The 23,814-nt window shown below is 37.9% G+C and overlaps 2 protein-coding genes across 4 annotated transcripts; one reads left to right on the top strand and one right to left on the bottom strand.

Moving 5' to 3' along the window:
• Window positions 1-465: 465 nt before the first annotated feature.
• On the bottom strand, window positions 466-3,841 carry LOC117288536. Of its 2 annotated transcripts, none has more exons than XM_033769432.1 (3): window positions 3,732-3,841; window positions 2,407-2,568; window positions 466-2,251 (listed from the first exon to the last, which is right to left on the bottom strand). In XM_033769432.1, the coding sequence occupies exons 2-3, from the start codon at window positions 2,413-2,415 to the stop codon at window positions 734-736; spliced, it is 1,527 nt and encodes a 508-aa protein (XP_033625323.1). In that variant the 5' UTR covers window positions 2,416-2,568; window positions 3,732-3,841; the 3' UTR covers window positions 466-733. The 2 variants fall into 2 exon arrangements, with proteins under 2 accessions (XP_033625323.1, XP_033625324.1); XM_033769433.1 differs by lacking the exon at window positions 3,732-3,841 and adding an exon at window positions 3,389-3,501.
• Window positions 3,842-3,951: 110 nt separating this feature from the next.
• LOC117288537 (alpha-(1,3)-fucosyltransferase fut-6-like) lies at window positions 3,952-11,560 on the top strand. 2 transcript variants are annotated; one of them, XM_033769435.1, is made up of 3 exons: window positions 3,952-4,192; window positions 5,162-5,217; window positions 9,814-11,560. In XM_033769435.1, the coding sequence occupies exons 2-3, from the start codon at window positions 5,185-5,187 to the stop codon at window positions 11,161-11,163; spliced, it is 1,383 nt and encodes a 460-aa protein (XP_033625326.1). In that variant the 5' UTR covers window positions 3,952-4,192; window positions 5,162-5,184; the 3' UTR covers window positions 11,164-11,560. The 2 variants fall into 2 exon arrangements, with proteins under 2 accessions (XP_033625326.1, XP_033625325.1); XM_033769434.1 differs by lacking the exon at window positions 3,952-4,192 and adding an exon at window positions 4,351-4,490.
• Window positions 11,561-23,814: the final 12,254 nt, after the last annotated feature.

Below are 23,814 nucleotides of genomic sequence, written 5' to 3'. Positions count from 1 at the left end.
TACGTTTCACGGATTGTGTATTCCAATTCCGAGTTATCCTTCCTGCGTAGAATCTCTACAAACCACTACCACCTTTTGATTAATTAATTTTGACGGGGTTAGTTTTATTGTACAATTATCTTATCAATTATGTTATCTTTTTATATAGAGTTAAAACAACTGGACACTATTGGTAAATGTCAAAAACTAGTCTTCTCACTTGGTGTATCTCAACATATGCATAAAATAACAAACCTGTGAAAATTTAAGCTCAATCGGTCGTCGAAGTTGCGAGATAATAAAGTAGGAAAAAAAACCCTTGTCACACGAAGTTGTGTGCTTTCAGATGCTTGATTTCGAGACCTCAAATTCTAAATCTGAGGTTTCGAAATCAAATTCGTGGAAAATAACTTCTTTCTCGAAAACTACTGCACTTCTGAGGGAGCCGTTTCTCACATAGTTTTATACTATCAACCTCTTCCCATTACTCGTTACCAAGAAAGTTGTTATGCTTATAATTATTTTGAGTAATTACCACTGCCTTCAAGACAATTGAACGGAACACAATGTACACTTTCCTTAACTTTGAACCTCAAAAGTCCAGATAAACAAACAAAACAATAATTAATTAGGGGATACTAATTATTTATTTTTTGTTTGTTAACGATAGCTTAACTTGGGAATGAGTATAATCCTGCTCCCATTAATTTCCCGCCACAGTTTAACACAATGTCTATTAAAAAAAAAAAACTCTTTACCATGGAACCCAGCTAGTGACATTAACATCAGTAGGTAAGAAAGCACCACCACCTTTCCTCATGTTACGACAAGAGTTAAACCAAGGTGTATCCGACAACGGTCTTTTTTTCATCTGCATCTTAGATGCTTTATCTATACTTGGTACAAGGCCACAAAAATGAGAGAGTTTCAAATCTGGGTAATTCTGAACTACGGTGCCTCGGTAGCGCCACTTAAAATACATAGCGTACTGTTGGGGGTTTCTGTCCAGGCGAGTCAGAAAGGTCGCTAGTTCTTTGGGTGTCTTGAAATCACCTGCATAGATGAAGGAATTTGGAGGTGCGTTTTGCGTGTAGAACTCTTTCGGTGCCCCGTAGACTACCGGTACCGCTCCGTGCATCAAGGCAGTCTCCCAAAACTTCTCAGTGACGTAGTCGTCACATTCGGCATTTTCGAGCGAGAGGTAAAACTTGTATTGCCCCATGAGATTCTTGCACTCGTCGGAGAGTCTCGGAAGACACGTCAGGTTACCACATCTCCCGTAAATGTCTACCTGTATATAAGACTGTAACTTCAAAACGAAATCCATGCGAGGCCAAAACACCTCCTTGACGCAGTTACTACCCATCCACGCAATCAGCTTCTGCTTACCATGGATCCTATCAGATGCTTTTTTGTGCTTAGAGTCCAGCGGGGTACCAGTTTTATAGACACCATACGGTATGTGGATATCGGCTGTTTTCGAATAAGACCACACCACGTGGTTTGGAGTTAAACCTACGTCAGGTATCCACTTACGCATGCGCAGGGGTGTCTCAGCGCCGTAGAAAACTAATAGCTGGCGAGGATCAAACGCAAAGGTTCGAAACAGCGACATTTTGACCTTCAGCGAAAACGGCGACATACCGAACACCACTGCGTCTTTACCTTTAATACTACCTGGTCTGTTACTGAGAATTAATTGGACAGTGCAGGAGTCACATGATGCTACCGTTGACCAATCACCATCGTCTAGAGGTTTGAGGGCGCTAACAAGCTGGTTAAGTTCTCTCCATTGCCGAATCACTTTAATTCCACCGTAGACGAGTATAGTTCTGTTCTGGCACTTTGCCGGCTTTAAAACTCTGCTTTGGAAGGCAGTATCATTTTTGTTTTGGAGTGGTTTCTTCAAGCTACGTTTCCTTTTTGTTGGAGAGGGCTTTTTGACTACATTACTGTCCTTGCTAATGTCGCTACTGTTTGCCATTTGGTTGGTCATGCGTTTTATTCCTGAGTCACTTGACTTAGACTTTAGTGTTTCTATCGGTTGTACATTTTTCGCCGAAATAAGATTTATATCTCCAGGATTTTGTTTTAACTGAATGTTCTCATGTGTGGGGGCGGGATGATCTGTTTGATCGTGTGAGCTTTCATATTGCCGAATGTCGAATGCCTTTGTGCATTCTGGCTCTAGTATGAACGTAATTTGTATCAAGCCAATGACTACAGTAAACAGCAGTAGGCACTCATACAGCTTGAACTGGCTCAGACGCATCTGTTGAGAAAACGAAAACAGACAATACATGATATTTCAATTCACACCGAGCAAGAATAACTTACATGTGAGAATCATTTGTTGGTTTTGGTTGAATATTAATATGTTTAGTTAACTAATTGATTAACAATCAGCTTACTGCAAAACATACTTACAGGCATCATGGTTGCCCAGATGGTTTGTCAAATACTTGTAAAGCGCTTGGGTTGCTGAAGGCAATGACGATTGTTGACGTTAAATGATTAATTAATAGGTGCATGTGTCTGTTGACTAAGAAGGTGCTGGAAAAGCTAAGTTGACAATTGAAGTCATTACACCTGGGGAGTAAAAATAATATTGCAAGTTTTTATACATTGACTTGAAATGATTCGAAGTTCACTAAAACCTTTGAAGGTCTGAAACTGAAGTTAAGAAATGATTTTGGGTCTCTTATACTTTCAACATTTCTTTTCGTTATAATTAATTTATAGGGGATAGGATGAGTGGGCGAAGTTTACAGGTAGATTTGTTTAGTTCCCCCCCCCCCCCCCGATCCATTTACTTTCCAGAATATTTTTCTTTCAACTTGTATGTGTCACACTTTAAACACACTGGACACTATTGGTAATTGTCAAAGACTAATTGTCAAAGATAATAATGAAAGAAAAACCCTTGTCACGCGAAGTTGTGTGCTTTCAGATGCTTGATTTCGGTACCTCAAGTTCTAAATCCGAGGTCTCGAAATCAAATTCGTGGAAAACCACTTCTTTCTCGAAAACTACATTACTTCAGATGGAGCTGTTTCTCACAATGTTTGATACTATTAACAGCTCGACACTACTCGTTATCAAGTAAGTTTGTATGTTAACAAATATATCGAGTGATTACCAATAGTGTCCACTGCCTTTAATGCAGATCGCTCAACCTCAACAACTGTATAGGTATAGTTAACAGTTGGCAACAAAGTGTGGGTGTACGAAATATATGCCGAATTCCTTCATGTCTCACTCCTTGCGTCCACGGTCGAGTGCCTTTGCCTTCCTTTCTGCCTTCATGATTGAATTATTTAACAGATATTAGGTATTTAAAAACAGGTAGTGTTGATGTCTGAAATATACTATATCAGTGCCACAAAGTGATACAGACAGAGTGAAATACCAGCCATGTGTTCATGAGTTAAGATTAATTCCTGGTTGGGCGTGTCGACGAGTGGTCGAGTCGTCTCCGCCATTCCTGAATTTGTGAGGACCATAGAGCAATTAAGGACCGTGGTCGAGTCGTCGGGGCTAGAGGTTGCTCTCTTAATCACAGACCATTTTAAATTAGTCACAATGGATAACTTTCCGTATGGCGCCACCACTTTTTCACTCATTTTTACAAAAAGGGATATCTCATTGAGGTAAATAAGATACTATATTCTTTCATATCGAATGAAAAAGTGGTGGCGCCATACGGAAACTTTTCCGTGACAATTAATATGCATGGGGATCATCATTATTACCTTTTGTTATCCCAGGTTGAAACCACAATGAATGCTGCCTATAACTCATAACTATTTGAAGAATGTCAGTCTGGCCGATTTACTGATGCTTAACCATACAGATCGATCACCTTCAAACTCCAACCCTAAACATGAACCGATGGCGTTGACCCAACTCGAACACACACCTGTATACGTTCTTCATTAAGTATTCCCTGTCATTGCTCTACACATATTGATCATTGAATCGTAAATGACACTGTTGCGTAACAACGTTGTCTGACCTTTTATTATTCAAAACGTTAGCTCTTCATGTCTTCAACACGTACACTCTTTACGCGAATTCTAAGACTGTTTGCCGTCAAGATAACTGAGAAGTAAACCATAGGCCCCATGGAATAGGCCTATGACCTAAGTATAAGAGTTTGTAAAAGCGGTCTAAACAAACCAGCTCAATTGAACCTACATTGCTTCAGGTTGCGGTAGGTACAGATCAGTTTTTATCGAGCTAAAATTTAACTAATCAAACTCAATCCAATGTAAGGATGTTATTTGTGCAAACGATTACCACTGTTTGTTCTCGGCTTGGTCACGAACTTATGTCAGTTTCCGTGCAACGTGCAAGAGTACCAGTCTGGTTTATGGTTTGCTTTTCTCCTGTCTGATCTTAACTTTAACACGTAGGCGTTGTGTTGGCATTTGGAGTCATTGTGAAAAAAATGTATTAACTTCACATGTGAGTTTGAACATTGAAATACCCATTTGAAATGCACATACAAGGTAAGGTGTCGTACGTTATTTAATAAATCAATTTATTATCGAAAGAAACAGGACTAGGGTCGATTTGCCAAAAGTTCCTTGTCAACTGTCCCACTCTCTTTGTGGGGAACGATTGTCATTAATATCGGCATAGGGCATTCGTTAAATAGATAGGCCTAATATAACAAAACATATCTAGTATTGATACAGTGTTATATTACCCAATGTGATGTGGTGTTCCAAAGGTTGACGTAATACAACACTTAAATGCTTTCGTTTGGGGGAATTTGGTCCCATATCTCTTAAGATTGACTTCCTCTATTATGGACCTGCTTAAAAAAAACTTTAAAAAAACTCGATGCTGCCTGATTTGCAGCAACAATTATTACTGTTATGTTCTAGCATGGAGCAATGGTTCTAGGTTGCTATGCTTTTGTGTTTTTGTTTTGCCAACTGTTCGCTGTGTTGTTTTTGTTTTTACATTGATCAATGAACGATTTCCCTTGTATAGCAGAGCAAAATGCTATGCAAAATGTGTCGGTTGCTACCGAAAAACATCATCAAAATTTGCAACTCAATAATTACCATTCAGTGTGAGCATTTTCTTTTTTTCAGTCCAAATATAACGTGCTTTGCAAAAATGCTGGACGAAATCATTCCCTGATCATGATTTTGTTTCTGTTTTTCTGCAGGACCCACATCCGTGCAAGGAAACATGAATCTACGGAGGATGTATATCGGATTGACAGTATGTTCACAATAACTAACAGCCCAGTATACTTTTTAAGGCATCGTATTATACACTTTAATTTTATTGATTTTTGGAGTTGAACAACTTTTGACTAGAGTGGGATTCGGGGAACCAACGACCTCCGGATTAACGTGCCGGCGCTCTACCAACTGAGCTATCTAGCCCTATATTGGCGGTGTCCCTATTTTGTCAATATCTTTGTTCAGGTTTTATTTGATTTCTTAGACGAATTAACGAGAATTAATCATAAAGATCATTGACATGTTTAAAATACAACTAGATATTAGGTGTTTGTGAACAAACACAAAGCTGTTCCGTGTTCTTTTGCTTTGATTATGTGTTAACATTACCAAGGAGTCTATAACTGAAAAAAAGTTTGAAAAATACTGTACAGTGTCTTGAGTTACGGTGCCACTTCATGGGGTCACGGTAACCTAAGGCTAATCTCTAACGCCCAAGGAGACTGTAACTGAAAAAAGTAAGAAAATCGGTTGTGTAGTTCTTGAGATGTGGTGCCACTTCTGGTTGACCCGGAAGTAGAGGTCAACTTGGGGTCATGGTTTTTCAAAGTTTATTTTTAATGCCTTAGGAAGATAAAACTGAACAAACAGGATTGAAAATCGGTTGTATAGTACTTGGCGTATGGTCCCACTTCCGCTTCACCCGGACGTAGAGGCCAACATGGGGTCACGAGTTTTCACAGTCAATATTAATGTCAAGGAGTCTGTGAAAACATATTGAAAATCGGTTGAGTAGTTCTTGAGATATGGTCCCACTTCCGGTTGACCCAGAAGTAGAGGTCAAATTGAGGTCACGGTTTTTCCAAATTTTTCTCCTATCCCCAAGGAGTCTTATAACTACAAACAGTCCACATTCTTAAAGAAGAATGTCGTCTTCCTGTGATAATTTATCTCGGAATGTCGACATCCTAAAAGTAGGATGTCGTCTTCCTGTGATAATTTATCTCGGAATGTCGACATCCTAAAAGTAGGATGTCGTCTTCCTGTGATAATTTATCTCGGGATGTCGACATCCTAAAAGTAGGATGTCGTCTTGCTGTGATAATTTATCTCGGTATGTCGACATCCTAAACGTCAGTTGTCATCTTCCTGTGAAAATTTATCTCGGGAAGTCGACATTCTAAAAGCAGAATGTCGTCTTCCTGTGATAATTTATGTCGGGAAGTCGACATCCCGAAAGTAGGATTTCTTTTGTTGAAAGGATTTTACTTGTATACGTTTTGTTAACTAGTATTACATTTCCAACAATATTTCTAATATTCATGGTCATAAACTACGTTAAACTAATGGACGAAACAAAATGTCCAACGTAAAACTCCATAGACCTTTTCGCAAATACTGGGGCGCGCGCGTAAAGCCATGTAATTAGGTGCATTGTGGTCTAGCTTGTATCCAAATTTGATCCATATCTATCCCACAATGCACCTCATTCAACAGTCTGCGCTTGCGCAATGGTATTTGCGAAAAGGTCTATAAGGTTTGGAACATAAAGGTCCCGCAATTTCAAATACGCGCGAGACTTGCTTAGTCTACACAGAAGGTAATCAATAATTTATTACAAGCAAATGCAATCGTACAATAATAGAAAACAAAAACTAAAACTCAATGCAAAACACATGTAGGGGATGGAGGGGCCCATAAAAAGCAAACCTTAACGAGTACGGACCCCCCTTGCAATGTAAGCAATTCTATTTAGTGGGTGTAATCTTATGTAGCGGCAAAACAATTCAAAATTACAGGAAGAACAAACACAAAAACAGTTTGCGTAAAATAAAACTTAACCATATATTTAAATGAAACAGATAAACAAAATACCCAAAATAAATACTAGAGATATTGGGCCCCACAACTCTTGCTGGGAAAAAAAAAAAACCATGTCGAAATATACCATTGTTATCCATTATTAGAGACGTTTTGTAGTCACTTTTGTTGGGGAGCGAGGAATCTAGCAAAAACACACGATAATCCCATGGCTGGGACATCAGTTTATACACCAGACAAATCTATTACATGTACATGTATATGGATATTCTTTTGAATATTGTATTGTGTGCATATGGTCCGTGATTCATGGTCCGTTGAATATAAGTGGGCGGTCTAATTCTACCTCCATGGTTGTATCGACAGCAGACTTTTATCCTTTTGATCACCATCAGCCCCATGTATAATAAACTTCAAGGGCTGACGATTGCACTTTTGGTATTGTCATTGTTAAACTCCGGTTCCATTGTGTGCTGTCTGTTATTGCTCCATGCTGTTACCCTCCACGCATAGATTTTCTTGTGAATGGTAGCTGTGTATGATTCGTGGTTCGCTGAATAATGTGGCAATAACAAACTTTTATCATTTTGAACTGAATGCTTGATTTATTATCTAGAGGTAAATGCTTGAGGCCAGTAAGAGTATTGTGCACGTACACCATGTAGTTTTTGTTGGGAACCGTTCGCTAACAGCCATTTATGTTACCCTTTGAAATAAAATCAGAAAATTTATAAGTTTGCTTGTTGCATAAAATTAAATTGAAGATGATGCCTGAATTGAATTTTACGATCAGAGTTGGACTCTAGACTGACGAGTTGGACTCCTTGAACACTCCAAGTGGTTCAATAGGTAGTGCAATTCCAATACTTATGCTGATGTTCTCATGATGTCAGCATCAACAGGAAGTTCCAACAACTTTGTCCCCTTGTACAATTAAATATGCAAATATGGGTCACGTGGTTAATTAATTACGATTTTTAATTTTTTTGGGGGTCGGTGGTTTGATGTTTGATCTAGTACAAGTTGATTTCACAGAACTCTTAACCACCAAACTCTGCGCTTATGATCACCATTTTTCGCTTACTGTGTTTTTAAACATCATCGTGTCATGCATGCACACAGGTTATGTTGGGCTAACATTTGAGAAAAAGAAAAGGCAACACTATCAATATAAAGATAAGAATCAAACTTAAATATTACAAAAAGAAATATATTTTTAGTTTTGGGGGATACAAAAATATTGATTTCGGACGGTTTTTACATGTGTGCATCAACAGAGGGGATTATGATCCGGCGAAATAATTCTCGTTTCATGATTTTGCGACCATTGTCACTAAATATGAACTGCTAACGCCTATAACTATTAAGTAGGGTTGAAATGTAGTATTAGATGCCTTAAGGGGGTTTTTGACGACGACGTCGATGTCGTCAAAAACCCCTATCTTATTACGCACGTTCGTTTTAACGAAAACCCATGCACAGAGTAATTGGTCCAGAATGCGGTTAGAAAAACAAGGACAAATTTAACGCACGTTCTAACGAAAATCCCAAACCTCCGTACTTTGTGTGTGTACAGAGTAATGTGTCCAGAACGCGGGTAGGAAACAAAGAAGTATAGACTCCTCTCAAGAAGTCAACAACTCATTGAGGTACATACTGTGTTGTATTACCAAAGAGAATGTTTCACAATAACATGAAAGTGACTGCATCAAGTTTACAAATTAAAAATTCAAATGAAGACCACGTGGTTAATTAATTAAGAATTTTAACACTTTTTTGTTAGAGTAAAGCTTATGTTCTAAGCTTCAATTTGATATATGATTTAACTCTTTTATCCTCATACTTTAAGAGACGGGGCCTGAACACAAACGCTGTACAAACGCTATGGGGTTTTAGGCGGAAACAAAGAATAATAATAATAATAAAAAATAATAAAAATCTCGACGAAAACAACACCTGTTCCGACGGTAAGTCGGAACAACTAATTACAGGAAGAACAAACACAAAAACAGTTTGCGTAAAATAAAACTTAACCATATATTTAAATGAAACGGATAAACAAAATACCCAAAATAAATACTAGAGATATTGGGCCCCACAACTCTTGCTGGGAAAAAAACCATGTCGAAATATACCATTGTTATCCGTTAGAGACGTTTTGTAGTCACTTTGGTTGGGGAGCGAGGAATCTAGCAAAAACACACGAAAATCCCATGGCTGGGACATCTGTTTATACACCAGACAAATCTGAGATTGCCGATCAAAGGCGAACCAAATCTCACAATTTTAAAATAACTCTTTTGTAACATAAAGCACGATGTCCACAATTTTACATTAAACTTAAACCGTTTGAAGAAAATGATAGTAAAAAACTTACCATAAAATATTACTTGCTGAGGTGCTGTAGTTTTTTGTGTATTGAGTAAATCAATGTCTCTAAAATACGCTCAACATGCTAAAGTAATTTTTGTCTCCTGAGACGAAAATTATTTTCATGCGTTTTTCACTCATTTCTCAAAAACTACTGCACCTCAGCAAGTCATTTTTTTAAGGGAGCTTTTTTACTATTATCTTCAAATTGTGTAAGTTTAATGTAAATCTGTGTCCTACAAAAAGTAGTAGACCCTCCTCAACAATGTGACAATTTAAGAATGTAGGATGGCTGTAAATTTATAAGAATATTTAACTGTATCAACACTTTTATGGTAAAACGTCTAGCAAACATTGACTACTTCTCCCAACCCTATCGTCTGATTATCGTAAAATATAAATAGTTTCATTTCAATATTCGATTTGGCTTTATCTTTCACAGACCCGACGGTTAAAATTGCAATGGTTTTGCGCCAGCATTTTTGGTACGACGATCGTCTTATTCTTCTTAGGAGGACTGTCGCTAAAGAAACCCCATTTTCGAATTCCACCATTGTTGTCACTTTCTAAATATAAACCAGCCAGGATAGACTCGATAAGACCAATGGTACATCCCGGACGCATGGGGCAGTTTTTCAAGGAGAGTAACTCCCGACGAAGAGGATCACTACCGACCAAACAGTTTGCTATTCTAGCTGAGATGGGTGTCATCTCCAAATGGAACGAACTTGAAGACATGTACCGGTGTTTCCTTAACCCAGTGGACAACTCGACCCGGCCATGCCTTGTGTACTGCCCAGAACACGACACCACTGTGGAGTTAGTGATGACGGAAAATCCAAACGGTTTCCAAGGCAAAGACGCAGCTGTATTTGGGATGTCTCCCTTCACTCTACTGAAGAGCGCCCCCAGGTTAATGAGATATTTGTCGAAACCAACCATTCCTGCATCACAGGCTCTGGTACTGTATAGTATGGAATCTCCGTTGAGGGTACACAAATGGATTGAGAGAATTAGCCGCGCAAAGTATCACATCGACTTCACTTACTTGCCGAAATCAGACATCAGTGTGCCGTATGCTTACTATAAACCTGGTGCACTTGTAAATGGATTTGAGGATACGAAAAATCACGCTCAGGGAAAGACGGGTCTCATTGCTTGGATGGGAAGTAACTGTGCGAAGGAAGTCTTCTGGCCCCGTATGGAATTCATACAAGACCTAGGGCGCCACCTACCGTTGGATACCTACGGGAAATGTGGTAACCTAACATGTCTGCCGAGACTTTCGACAAAATGTGTAAACCTAATCAGTACGTACAAGTTTTATTTAGCAGTGGAGAACTCTGAGTGTCGTGAGTACATTACGGAAAAGTTTTGGGAGTCGTGCTTATTGAATGGCGTCGTGCCTATAGTATATGGATCCCCTAAGGCCGACTTCGAAAAACTAGCTCCTCCAAATTCATACATTCATGTTAGTGACTTTGAGAGTGTTAAAGAACTTGCAGATTACATCATCAAAGTTGACCAATCAGATGAGCTGTACAATAGTTTCTTCGAGTGGCGGAAGCTCGGGTCAGTTATTGTGACCTATCCCAAGATGCAACCAAACTATTTCTGTAACATATTACCTCTTTTGAAGAAGACTGCGGAAGCCAAGTTCGTCCATGAGTCGAGTTGGTACAATTCATGTAGAGGAAACATTACTAGGAGATTTAACATATCGCAGGTACCATCTTTGAAAGACTGGGAGCCATGGAAACTAGGTATCAATGACTACACGAATGGCTATTGAACATCCTATTAAGCAACAATGCATTTCCTTTTGAGATATTTAATTTATTATTTTAGCCAGACGCGCGCGATAAAGAACAATAATGTTTTATTTATTTCCTTTCAAGTATACTCCCACCATGACAATCTTTATATCATTAAAGTCATGTCCAAATTAATGTAAACATAATTATTTTCAATATAACCAATGTTGCACACACCCTTTAAGATTAGTCGATCTTTCTAAAAGGTGAATTAGTGTTTTGAATTAATTGACAGTGTTGTGTGTCACAACACATTTTTTTTCCCTTTTTTTTTGGGGGGGGGGGGCTATTGTAATACGAACAAAACGAGTCTAAAAAGGTAAACAGTCTGGCATCGGTTTGGTTTGGATCGACAAGAAGTATAACCAGGTAGCGTCAAATGGACATTGCGGAAAAAAACATGAAATATTTATTATGACTTATCATAAAATATCATTATGTATGAGTTTAAAGTAGTATTATTTTGTAACTTTAGTTCTATTAAAGTCATACTAAGTCGTTATTTGCAATACAAGTCTATATGGCTGATGATACAGATTGATCTTCTTCCCAATAATTATGGCCGATTCTGAGTTTGTTTGTGTAAATGTTGAAATAGGTTATTCAACAAAGCTGGATGTATTAAAATAATGTAGCCACGTGAATGGTGTACATGTAATAATATAGCAATTAACTATTTACTTGTTTCATCTGTGATCAAATACTTTAAACTGAATTTATGTATGTCTTTGGCTGTCGTAGTGAGTGTTTCGTCATCTATGTCTGTCAGTGATTGTTGGGTTGCTATTTTGGGGTATTACAACTCGTTGGGTCATGGATTAAAATCCTTAGTTTTCGTTTTTTTTATGCAAGTTCGCCACAAACAAGGCTAAAAAGCCACTCTTGGTATGCGGCTACAATAAGAAAAACTATTGAATGGGAAAAAAACTTGGAGAAGCTGACGGTATGAAATTAGAAAGTTCTCAAGAGGAAATAATGTTGTGATAATACATACGAAGGACTTGTACAAGTCCTTCGTAAGTATTATCACAACAAGACATTCCTCTAATGAAACAGTCTAGATTGTAAGATGGAGGAAAACATGCACTACAGGCAAGGAGTTCCAAAGAGATGCAGTACGTGAAAAAAAAACCCAGTTAGACTGGCTCTATGTTCTACATCTCACCAAATCAATAGTGTACGGGTGAGAAGAAGACGCTAAAACATTCTGATATGGGAAGAGGCTAAGTCGGACACACTGGTGGCCGATTTACCAATGGAAATCGTACAGACCTACGATGGGAAAGAGGTTGTATCGTTGATCCCAACACTTCACCAACATGATTACAAATGCGCTTCTGCACCCTATCTAATAAAGATAAGTGATATGCAGAAGCTCCGGCCCAAATGTGGCAACAGTACTCCATTAGAGGAGGTATATACACGTCTTGTGCAGGTATAGAGAATAGCATCAGGAGGTAAGAATTTCTGGGCTCGATATAGACAACCTACTCGCATGGAAGCACTCTTAGCAATGCCTGAGATATACCTCTCCCAACGTGAATTGATGGAGATGTCAAGTCCCAAATGGCAAAAATCTGCTACCAGTCTAAGTTTTATGGACCCTCATGAATAGACGGAAACGTGCCATCTCTAGTGCGAGAAGAGACAGTTTATTTGAAGTTTATTTGTTTTGGCCTTTGGTACTAGCCAATCATTCCCCCACATCAGCACATTCTCTACGTCATTATTTAGTTTAAGTTTTAGTTTTATTAAACTTTACACTGGAACAAAATATAAATATACAAGACGATACATATAGAAAGAATGAACCAAAAAAGCTTAAAAATACCAAGCCAGTGAGTGGCGAGGAGGAACAGGTGACCAGCACCTCTACAAAGCCGTCCTGCCACAAAGGATGTCCCCTGAAACCCACCCCATAGTTAAAAACCACCCATCCCACTACATAAACAAAAGGGGGGCGCTTGAAGGCGGGATTTACAGACGACAACAAGAGCAATGCCAATGTGACACACAAGTGCAAACATCATCCGCTGAAAAGTCAGATACAAACTTGTCCCTGTAAAATTGGAGCAGAAGACTCTTAAATGCTGACAAGGACACATTAGATCTGACTGACAGCGGAAGCTGGTTCCACATGGGGACAATCCGCTGAAAATAAAACGACTTATGGGACTCTGTTTTGCAACGAGGAACTGATAACCTGAAGGGATCAGAAGATAGTTTAGTGGCAGGACGGCCCTGTGTGACATTAAAACTTACATATCTATCAACATTTATGTCAATTTGACCGTATTTACATTTAAAAAACAGAATAAGATCACAAATTTCCCTTCTAAAAGACAGGGGTAAAATGAAAAGACGTTCTAGCCGTGTCTTATAATCTTCTTGAGGACGGTGTAAAATGAACTTAGTGGCACACCCACCTCACAGCGAGAAGTGTTGGTGGAGTTTGGGGAAACTCCCGTGCATGACTTAATGATGAGGTCTTGTCATTTTGGGAGTCAAATTGCATACCAACACGTCTAAGGGCGCGGCCGTGTCACAAGAGGCAACTTACAGACAACCAATTCCTGGTAGTCTACGAACTAAAAAAACAAACAATTTTTTGAAAAGTACTCATGTGTTAATACCAAAGTGGTCCTGTAGCATGGACTGCTGTTGGTTGCCTCCAAGTTGCCTGAGAAAGTTGCTTCGCATTTGACAATGCCCCTTATATACCATCGTTTGCTTAGCCTGAAACGCACACGCACAACACAGGGAATCTGACTAAAACAAAAAGGCGTCACCAAGATTGATCACGTGATTGCATCGGGGCCTGGTTTCTTAACGCTGGTAAGCCAAAAATTCTGCTGAGCAAGGTTCTTTGCTAAGCAAGAAATGAGTGGGGTATACTGACTTTTTTTTAAATATTTTTATTTATTTATTTACTTATTTTTTTTAATTTTTTTTTTTTTATATTATTATTATTATTATTTTTATTTTTATTTTTTTTTTTTTTTGGGGGGCAAGATTTGCGTTTGCTAAGCACGTTTTTTTTGCTTACAGGCTTTTTGAATCTGGGCTAAGATGATTTGGGTCATGAATCTGCTGTAGAATTTTCCAACGCTCTTTATAACGTCTTTTTATAACGTATTCCAATAGAATTTTTATAACGTCTTTTATTCCAATTATTATATTTATTTATTTGTTTATTTTATTCTGAAGTTTGTTCTAAATGATGGGACTTGGTACTACGTGTATCACCTAAAAACCAAAATGAAAACTTGAATTTTCATTTTAAAACCAGAATTTGAAAAGAAAAAAAGAACGCACTAAACAATGCCCATCAGGAGATCACTTTACATGTTGACGGACACAGTGAAAGTTGATTCATCCGGTTTTCACGTAAGAATCCTTTGACGAATTCGTTATTTCCTTGTTTGTATCAACGAGCTTCCGGTTATGAAATACAGGGGCAATTTTATGGTATAACTTACTACAAGTATATCCTTTTGAACCTCTATCTGGTTATCAAGCGAGACACGCACATGACATTGTCGGTAGGATACTATAACGTAGAAGGATAAAATGAAACCATTTTGGATGAAGTTTCGAATGATTATGATAGGGTTATATTTTGACAAAATAAATTGTAATGTCTTAGCGACCACTACCACTCGCTGAGAAACGTTGCTTCCGGTGATAAAGGCACGACACTATTGGTAATTATTATAGAGCTGTAGAAAGTACATGATGAGAAACGGCTCCCTCTGAAGTAACGTAGTTTTTGAGAAAGAGGTAACTTCTTGGCCAAAGACTTCAGGCATGCAGCCCCGGCCTTTTTGCGAACTAACACAGTCGGCCATTTATGGGTGTCAACAATTTGACACCCATAAATGGCCGACCGTGTTAGTCGACGAGGTAAAAGGAAAACCGTGCAATTTCGAGTGATACTTGTATGGATCATTTTACTCTACTTTTAAAATATCTTTCTAATCATATGCATTATTTTTTATAACCAACGGTTACAAATGCTTTACAAAGACCAACTCGGCCGATCCATGGCAACATGTTCCTTTAAGCCATCTGAAAGTACAAATTTGTACAGCAAGGGTGTTTTTTTTTCATTATTCTCTTGCAAATTCGATGATCAATTGGGTCCGAATGTTCACAGATTTGTTATTTTATGCATACGTTGAGATCAACCAAGTGAGAATACTGGTCATTTGCGTGTAAGAATTGAATATTGTCTGGTACACTGACGTACACTGACGTGTTAACACTTAAATTTAAATTCCTCAGACTAAAGTGACAGTTAATATGGGTGCGTTCGTTTAGCTTCCCTGGGTCATCCCCGGTGTGTGGCGGGTTTTTATTTCCAGGACGAACGTTGGTAATTATCTGCATACGTTCGTCCTAAAAAAAAAAAACCTGTCACACACCGGGGTCGACCCAGGGAAGCTAAACGAACGCACCCATAGTCACACGATTAGGGGCAAGCTTTTGCTTAGTTACGTATAAGAGACGGTGGACACCATTGATCTCTACTATCAATGGTGGACACCCATACATAATACTGAATGGGTTTGTAGTTCACAATGGTACCTGGGTCTGCTCATCTGGAGGTTGCTATACAAAGGCTTGCTCTGTGCCATTTGACATAGCAACTGTCTGAGGAATTCAAATCTCTGAAAATTTGGACGCAATTGGTCATTGATGGCGAAGATGCAAGAAAAAACATCCTTGTAGCACAACTTTGTGTGCGCTTCCAGGTGCCTGAATAAAGGGCTTCAGGCCTGAAGTAAAATTTCATACTCAAATAACATTGGAAAAAAATTACCTCTTTCTCAAAAACTACGTTACTTCAGAGGAAGCCGTTTCTCACAATGTTTTATACTACCAACAGCCCTCATTTCTCGTTACGATGTTCGGTGCCTACCAATTATGTCAGTTGCGTGTCATTTACCACGTTTCATTAAATAGTTTAATTTTATGACGGACCTTTTGTTGAAAATGAGCGGAATTGTTGTTTTGATTTACAGTATTATTGACCAAACTTACTCACAAACAAAGGATACAGAATGATGACAAACATGTAAATCAATATATATCGGATGTATATATCTTATTACCATATCCTATGTTTGTCACACCAAAAACAATTTGTAAGCTATTCTCTTCATATTCATGTTGGATCTCTCTTCCCATTACCTGCTGTACAGGTAGGATTAGTGTTCATTCATTTGACTTTAAGATGTTTCGTTTGATCGTCTTATCTTGTGTCTTATTCTTCACGTTATTTCATGGGAGTTATTCACTTACTCTGGATCAGGACCATGTGTGCAATCGGACCAGTTTGTAAGTATCTTAAAAGTTAATGAAGAACAGTAATGTCGGGTCTCACAAAATATTAATATCCATAATATAACACAAAAGACCAGTTCTCAATATTGCCAAGGTGATTTGTGTTGTGAAATAACACTTTGCTTATAGTTAATAGTGACGATGTCTTATCTAAGCTTTTTGCGAAATCTGGCTCGTCCTAATTGAGGAAAGGTGCATTTGGTCACCAAAAATGAAAACAAAACGAATGTAAAAAAATGTACTTTTGTAATGCTCTGGGAAGTACTTGTTTCGGCAGATGTAGTTGCCTCATGACGTCATCTAGTGTTAAAGACTACCGCTTACATGACAATGTAAAAAAACACAATAAACAAATGTATAAACGCAATTTTGTGTTTTTCGAAAAAAGGTAGGCCTGTTTTGCGCAATACCGTGGCACGCGGAAGTCTATTAAATTTTCTTGTACGATGGTCAGTGAACTGTGTACAACCACTTATTGGAAACCATTCATGGCAAGAAGACATTTCTGGCAGTGGAACGAAAGAGTAGTTTATTTCTTGTTTGTAAATACACATTAACCACCGATTCCATGTACCTGAGTACATTCTCTATAAAAGCATGTATCTGGACAAGTAGTTACAATGTTGTTGTTGTTGTTGTTGTTGTTGTTGTTGTTGTTGTTGGTGTTGTTGTTGTTGTTGTTGTTGTTGTTGTTGTTGTTGTTGTTGTTGTTGTTGTTGTTGTTGTTGTTGTTGTTGTTGTTGTTGTTGTTGTTGTTGTTGTTGTTGTTGTTGTTGTTGTTGTTGTTGTTGTTGTGTTGTTGTTGTTGTTGTTGTTGTTGTTGTTGTTGTTGTTGTTGTTGTTGTTGTTGTTGTTGTTGTTGTTGTTGTTGTTGTTGTTGTTGTTGTTGTTGTTGTTGTTGTTGTTGTTGTTGTTGTTGTTGTTGTTGTTGTTGTTGTTGTTGTTGTTGTTGTTGTTGTTGTTGTTGTTGTTGTTGCTGTTGTTCTTTTTATAATTTTCTTTTTGTAATAACTAGTTATGTCCCTGCGAGCAGTTTTAATTGTCGTATCGCCTTTAAATAGCAATTATTATTTTGGCAATGGACACTATTGGTAATTACTCAAAATTATTATTAGCATAAAACCTTACTTGGTAACGAGTAATGGGGAGAGGTTGATGGTATAAAACATTGTGAGAAACAGCTCCCTCTGAAGTGACGTAGTTTTCGAGAAAGAAGTAATTTTCCACGAATTTGATTTTGAGACCACAGAATAAGATTTTGAGGTCTCGAAATCAAGCATCTGAAAGCACACAACTTCGTGTGACAAGGGTGTTTTTTCGCAACATCGACGACCAATTGAGCTCAATTTTTCACAGGTGGAAAAGACTGGTCTTTGACAATTACCAATAGTGTCCAAAGTCTTTAGTGCTATAACATTTACACCACATTTATTTGAGTTATACTTGCTTCTAAATATATTCAGATGATGTTTTCGAACAAGACTTTTCCCGTAATTAACTTACGTTGGGGTTAGAGTTTCTCATTCATTATTTACTTTGCTCTCGAGATTTGGGGATAACTACGATGTCATGAGGAAAATTGTCGAACAATAGGCCTATAGAATTATTTTTTATTCACACAGTCTTTGATTATAAAATAAAAAAGAAAGACAAAACGAGTTAATTTGTTCTTATGATCCGGGTTGAAATTCTAGTAATCGTTATCAACACTTCGGAAATGATGCCTGTCAATTCTTGAAACTTGATCGGGATGCACCGACTGTCGATTTGCAAGAAGGTCAAACAAGGTCAAACACTGTCAACATGGAGCGTCAGTTCTTACAGGCAAAACTTTGTTTAAAGTAAAAGTTTTGTACAATGAGTTAAAGGCACTGGACACCTTTGGTAATTGTCAAAGACAATTGTATTCTCATCTTGGTGTATCCCAGCATAGCCCATATGCATAAAACAGTGGGTGCGTTCGATTAGCTTCCCTGGGTCGACCCCGCGGTGCTCACTCGGGTGAGCCCCTGACAAGAGCTAAACGAACGATCACTCACCCTCTCGTGGTGACGTTATGCACCCGGGGCCAGCCCCAAGTGACCCACTGGGGCTGACCCGGGTGAGCCCCTGGAATGACGTCAAAGCTATTCGAACGCACCGGGGACAAACCGGGGTCGACCCAGGGAAGCTAAACGAACGCACCCTATGTGAACATTCTGACTCAATTGGTTATCGTAGTTGCAAGAGAATAATGAAAGAAAAACACCCTTGTTGCACATTATTGTGTTTGCTTCATATGTCAATTATTATAGGCTTCAAGCCTGAACTTCCAAACTTTCTCAAAAACTACGTTACTACTTCAGTGGGAGCCATTTCCCACAATTTTTACTAACAGCTCTCAATTGCACGTTACCGAGTTAGAAGTGTTTATCTAAAAATTATTTTAAGTGATTAATAACAGTATCCAGTGCCTTCAAATCAGCTTTAAAACTTGTGATTTCTAATTTGCAGATATAACGAATCGTACGTGGAGGGATATCAGGTAGCTCAATATGAGACGCATATGACGACGTGTTATTGGTGGCAATGTCAACAGATCAGGTAAGAGGAAACATTCTCAATATTTATAACAAATCAACGTTAATGGCAGTCGACACTATTGGTAACTACTCAAAATAATTATCAGCATAAAACCTTTCTTGGTGACGAGTAATGGGGAGAGGTTGATGGTATAACACATTGTGATGAACGGCTCAGTCTGAAGTGCCATTGTTTTCGAGAAACAAGTAATTTTCCACGAATTTGATTTCGAGACCTCAGTTTTAGAATTTGAGGTCTCAAAATCAACCATCTAAACGTACACAACTTCGTGTGACAAGGGTGTTTTTTCTTTCAATATTATCTCGCAACTATGATTGAGCGATTGAGCTCAAAATTTCACAGGTTTGTTATTTTATGCATTTGTTTAGATACACCAATTGTGAAAGCTAGTCTTTGACAACTGCCAATAGTGTCCAGTGTCTTTAAAGGAACATTTCCGAATTGTTGTTTTGCCAATAAAACAGTTGCTGGTAGTGTAAGCACTTTATGTAATCCACCATGTACATACAACTGACAAACCGTATCCGTGTACGTTGGATGCGTGTCAGATTGTGACATTGGCTTCCAATTACCACCTCCCCATGTCCACAATGACTCTACCCTTTTAAAAAAAGAGAGTTGATCCCAAAACCGATTTCGACACTTGAATGAGCCCCTCTTTATACAATGATGAAATAGACTAAATAACAAAATGATATGAACACCGAGGACACTAAAACACAAAACACAGAGTTATCCTTCACAACTGCTGACCCTAAAATGTGGAACAATGATCTCTCATCGGATCACTGGATAATGTTTCGTCATTCAAAAACAACTTTAAAACTCACCTGTTTTCACTTGCGCTTTGTTTTTCATTGCTTGTTGTTGCCAAGGGTCATGCATGATCTAGATGGAATGGCGCTACTACAGAAATCCTGCTGTTATTATTATTATTATTATTATTATTATTATTATTATTATTATTATTATTATTATTATTATTATTATTATTATTATTATTATTATTATTATTATTATTATTATTATTATTATTATTGTTATTATTATTATTATTATTATTATTATTATTATTATTATTATTATTATTATTATTATTATTATTATTATTATTATTATTATTATTATTATTATTTATTTAAAAATACATTATAACAAGTAAACGGTAATTGTTGCTATTATTTGATTACATTTCTGATGTGTCGTTCCACATGTAGGCCCTAGATGATGACCTCAACTAAGGAAAAAAAAAACATTCATTTAAATTTAAAATCAAACCCCTAAGAAGACTTCAAAACCACATCTATTTTTGTCCCCCTGTTCAACAATTGTCAATACAATTCTAAATTAAGTATCTCTATATTGACAGGGTTGTTTACCGAATGCAGAACACAACCAGGTACAGATTAGCTCGATTTAGTAGTCTGGTTTGCTGTGACGGTTGGATGTACAACGAGTCAAACGATAGTTGCATACGTAAGTACAACTATTCAATATTCATTATTCATTATTCATTGTTTATAATTCATTATTCATTATTCAATATTCATTATTCATTATTCATTTTTCATTGTGTCACGAACCAGTCATACAGCCATGTTAACATTAACAGAGCACATTCACAGAGAACAGGAACTTAAAGTGGAGTTTTAACCCCCACGTCCGTTTCACCAGTATGGACCCAATTTCATGGCTCTGCTTTAGTGCTATATACTCTGCTTATAAACCGTAAGCAAAGAATCGGCGCTTACGGAAGAAGTGAATTCATAAAGTAATTAATGCGAGCAGTCATCCGTTTGGGTCAACCACTCTTTGTATAGCGCCCTCATTGGTATTCAACTAATATTAATTACAGGCAGGCCAATGATTTAGGGGGAAAAAACAAAACTTAGGGAAGGGGAAATTTGTAACGAAGGAGTGCAATGCCTGTAAAGAAAGAGAGGGGTTGTCATATACTAATAAAAAACCTCACTATTTATCAATCTACGCTTCATGAACTCATTTCGGTTTCTTATAAAGTTTTTGCTTTAAGTAAGCTCTTCGTTTTCAATGAAAAAAATATCCCTTCCGTTGATGGCTGCCTCGGGATATCGTTTCGTTGTCTACTCCCGAGAGGGACTCCCGGAGGACATTTTGTAATCTCGCGAATAACAGATGAAATTAATACGGAAGCGTATTTTCGCCACATGAATACAAAAATTACTTCTGTCTTATCATGCATAGTAAACGATAACTTACCGTGCACGTACACGGGTACGTACACGGGTACGTACACAAGAAATAATTGCAACTTATCATATTCGTACACTGTATCCAATTTTGGATACCGCGTCTGGTATAAAAGAAGATCCCACCTCTGCCCCAAGAGTTTACGGCCGAGTTATAGCAACAACAAGCAATGATCAACTCACGGCTCATCAAACTCGCCAAGGCGGCTGCCGTTGTTTTGAGCTTTCTACCCGTAGTTCTTTGTCTATCCACCGGTGACGACAATGTCTGTACGAACATCATCACGTAAGTAAAAAAAGTTCTAAAAAGTATAAATTATAATGTTTTAAGTCAAGCCTAAGTTTGATTTTTTTTTATTATTCTAATATATTACTTGTAAAAGTAATAATTGCCGTGTCATATATGCAGTTTGTACCCATTGCCACCTTGTTAAAAGACTTTAGGCATAAACCCTTTTTAGGCATCTAAAAGCCTAAACATTTGTGCAACAGGGTAATTATATCGCAACTTCGATATCCAATTGAATTCAAATTTTCACAGATTTGTTATTGATTACATAAATATGTTGGGGTACACCAAATAAGAATACTGGTCTTAGACAATTTATACCAATGCAAAGGTGTCCAGTGCCTTTAAAGAATGGATTTGTTAAATGTTGTAATGAAGTGTTAATTAGGTCTAGCCGCCTAGTTGAGTAAATGGGGGGGGGGGGGGGGGGTTAGGCCTATATGTTAATACTCGAGTGTATCATTTCCATAAAAGTAATAATTCAACATTCAACCAATCACTTTATTTCCACATCAAAGCATACAAAGGTGAAAAGGAAAAAAAGTCAATTAGAATTCGTAACTCAATTGATTTACTGAAGTCACTTTACTATAACAATTTCCAATTATGTGTACATTATCTCTGAAACTTTCCAGGTTCACTGAAAGTTACGTAACTTTCCAACGAGTGTCGTACTCAAGCAGTAGGTTGGAATTTATTTGCCCGCCTTTGACGGAATGTGAGACACAGACAGCGCTTTTCACATAGTAAGTATCGGTAGGGCATCACAACATCAAATCAAGGACACCCCCCCCCCCGGGAATGATATTTTATTTTCCCCCAGTAAAACATACATTATCGTACAAAAAGTATTAAATAAAACAGCGCATCTCATGGCAAATTAATGTAAGGGTATCATTTATGCAAACAAAGACCATGCAGTTAATGATTGTTTTGCGAGCGAAACCCATGAACACACATTTTGCGTGATATAGTTATCCTAACGCTTATAGGCTCATCAAACATTCAATGTCTTGTTTTGTTCTGATTGGGATGGACAAGGTATCGCTTGACATCTGAATTTTAAAATGGACAAAATAAAATATCCTACAAATTTCTTGATATTAATTGATTCTCTAATAACTTCACTCAGCACTGCATACAGGGCAAGGTACTTGACAAGCATCCGTGTTGCATCGAGGTCCGTTGGAGTGTGCTGCAGCGGATGGGACTATAATTCCAGAACAGACGACTGTTTAATGCGTAAGTCAGTTCGAATATTCATATAGCAAGGACCTGGGTTGGTTTTCACCGAGTTGCTCGTCCTTGCTTAGGACTAACCTTAAAGACATTGGACACTATTGGTAATTGTCAAAGAGCAGTCTGCTCACTTGGTGTATCTCAACATATGCACAAAGAATTAAACCTGTAAAAATTTGAGCTCGATTGGTCGTCGGAGTTGCGAGGTATCTATGAAAGAGAAAACACTCTTGTCACACGAAGTTGTGTGCTTTCAGATGCTCGATTTCGAGACCTCAAATTCTAAACTTGAGGTCTCGAAATCAAATTTGTGGAAAATTACTTCTTTCTCGAAAACTACGTCACTTCGGAGGGACCTGTTTCTCACAATATTTAATACTATCACCCTCTCCCCATTACTCATAACCAAGTGAGGGGTTATGCTATTAATTATTTTGAGTTATTACCATTAATGTCCACTGCCCTTAATGTAATAACTTATAAAGAGTCACGGACTAGTCCTAAGTTAGTGTGGGGAAACGGCATTTTAATCAGCCGCGCAGCTCACCTTTAGTATTTAATCGTGCGTGAGAGTATGCCGACAGTTTTTATTTACAGTTGTGCGTCCATATTAGGGACTTTTCATTTTCGACGACGGATGGTTCTGCGACGGGTAAGATGACATTTGGCGTCATCTGCGCATGCGTCGGCTTTGAGGACGGTCGTCCCTCAATTTCTACGACAGTACTTTGGATGAATCTTCGTTGTGCTGAAAACGACAACGTTTAGCTGAACAACCGTCGCAGAACCATCCGTCGTCGAAAACGAAAAGTCCCTAGTTGGCTCCCCTGATTGGTTTAGAAAACTTGCGTGCCTATACTAACTTGTATTTTCATGTATTCTTCGGCAAAGAATATCTGCACGTACACCATGTTTCTAGATTTATTTTCGATTGTGTCGTCGTC

The sequence above is a fragment of the Asterias rubens genome, chromosome 3 (assembly GCF_902459465.1).
Source record: "Asterias rubens chromosome 3, eAstRub1.3, whole genome shotgun sequence".
NCBI lineage: Eukaryota > Metazoa > Echinodermata > Asteroidea > Forcipulatida > Asteriidae > Asterias > Asterias rubens.
Note: the sequence above shows the minus strand (reverse complement) of the source record. Positions and strands in the feature narration are given on the sequence as shown.

Coding starts and splice junctions, on each gene's coding strand:
- LOC117288537 (XM_033769434.1), top strand. Junction 5,218..9,813: donor GGATGTATATCGGATTGACA/GTATGTTCACAA, acceptor TATCTTTCACAG/ACCCGACGGTTAAAATTGCA.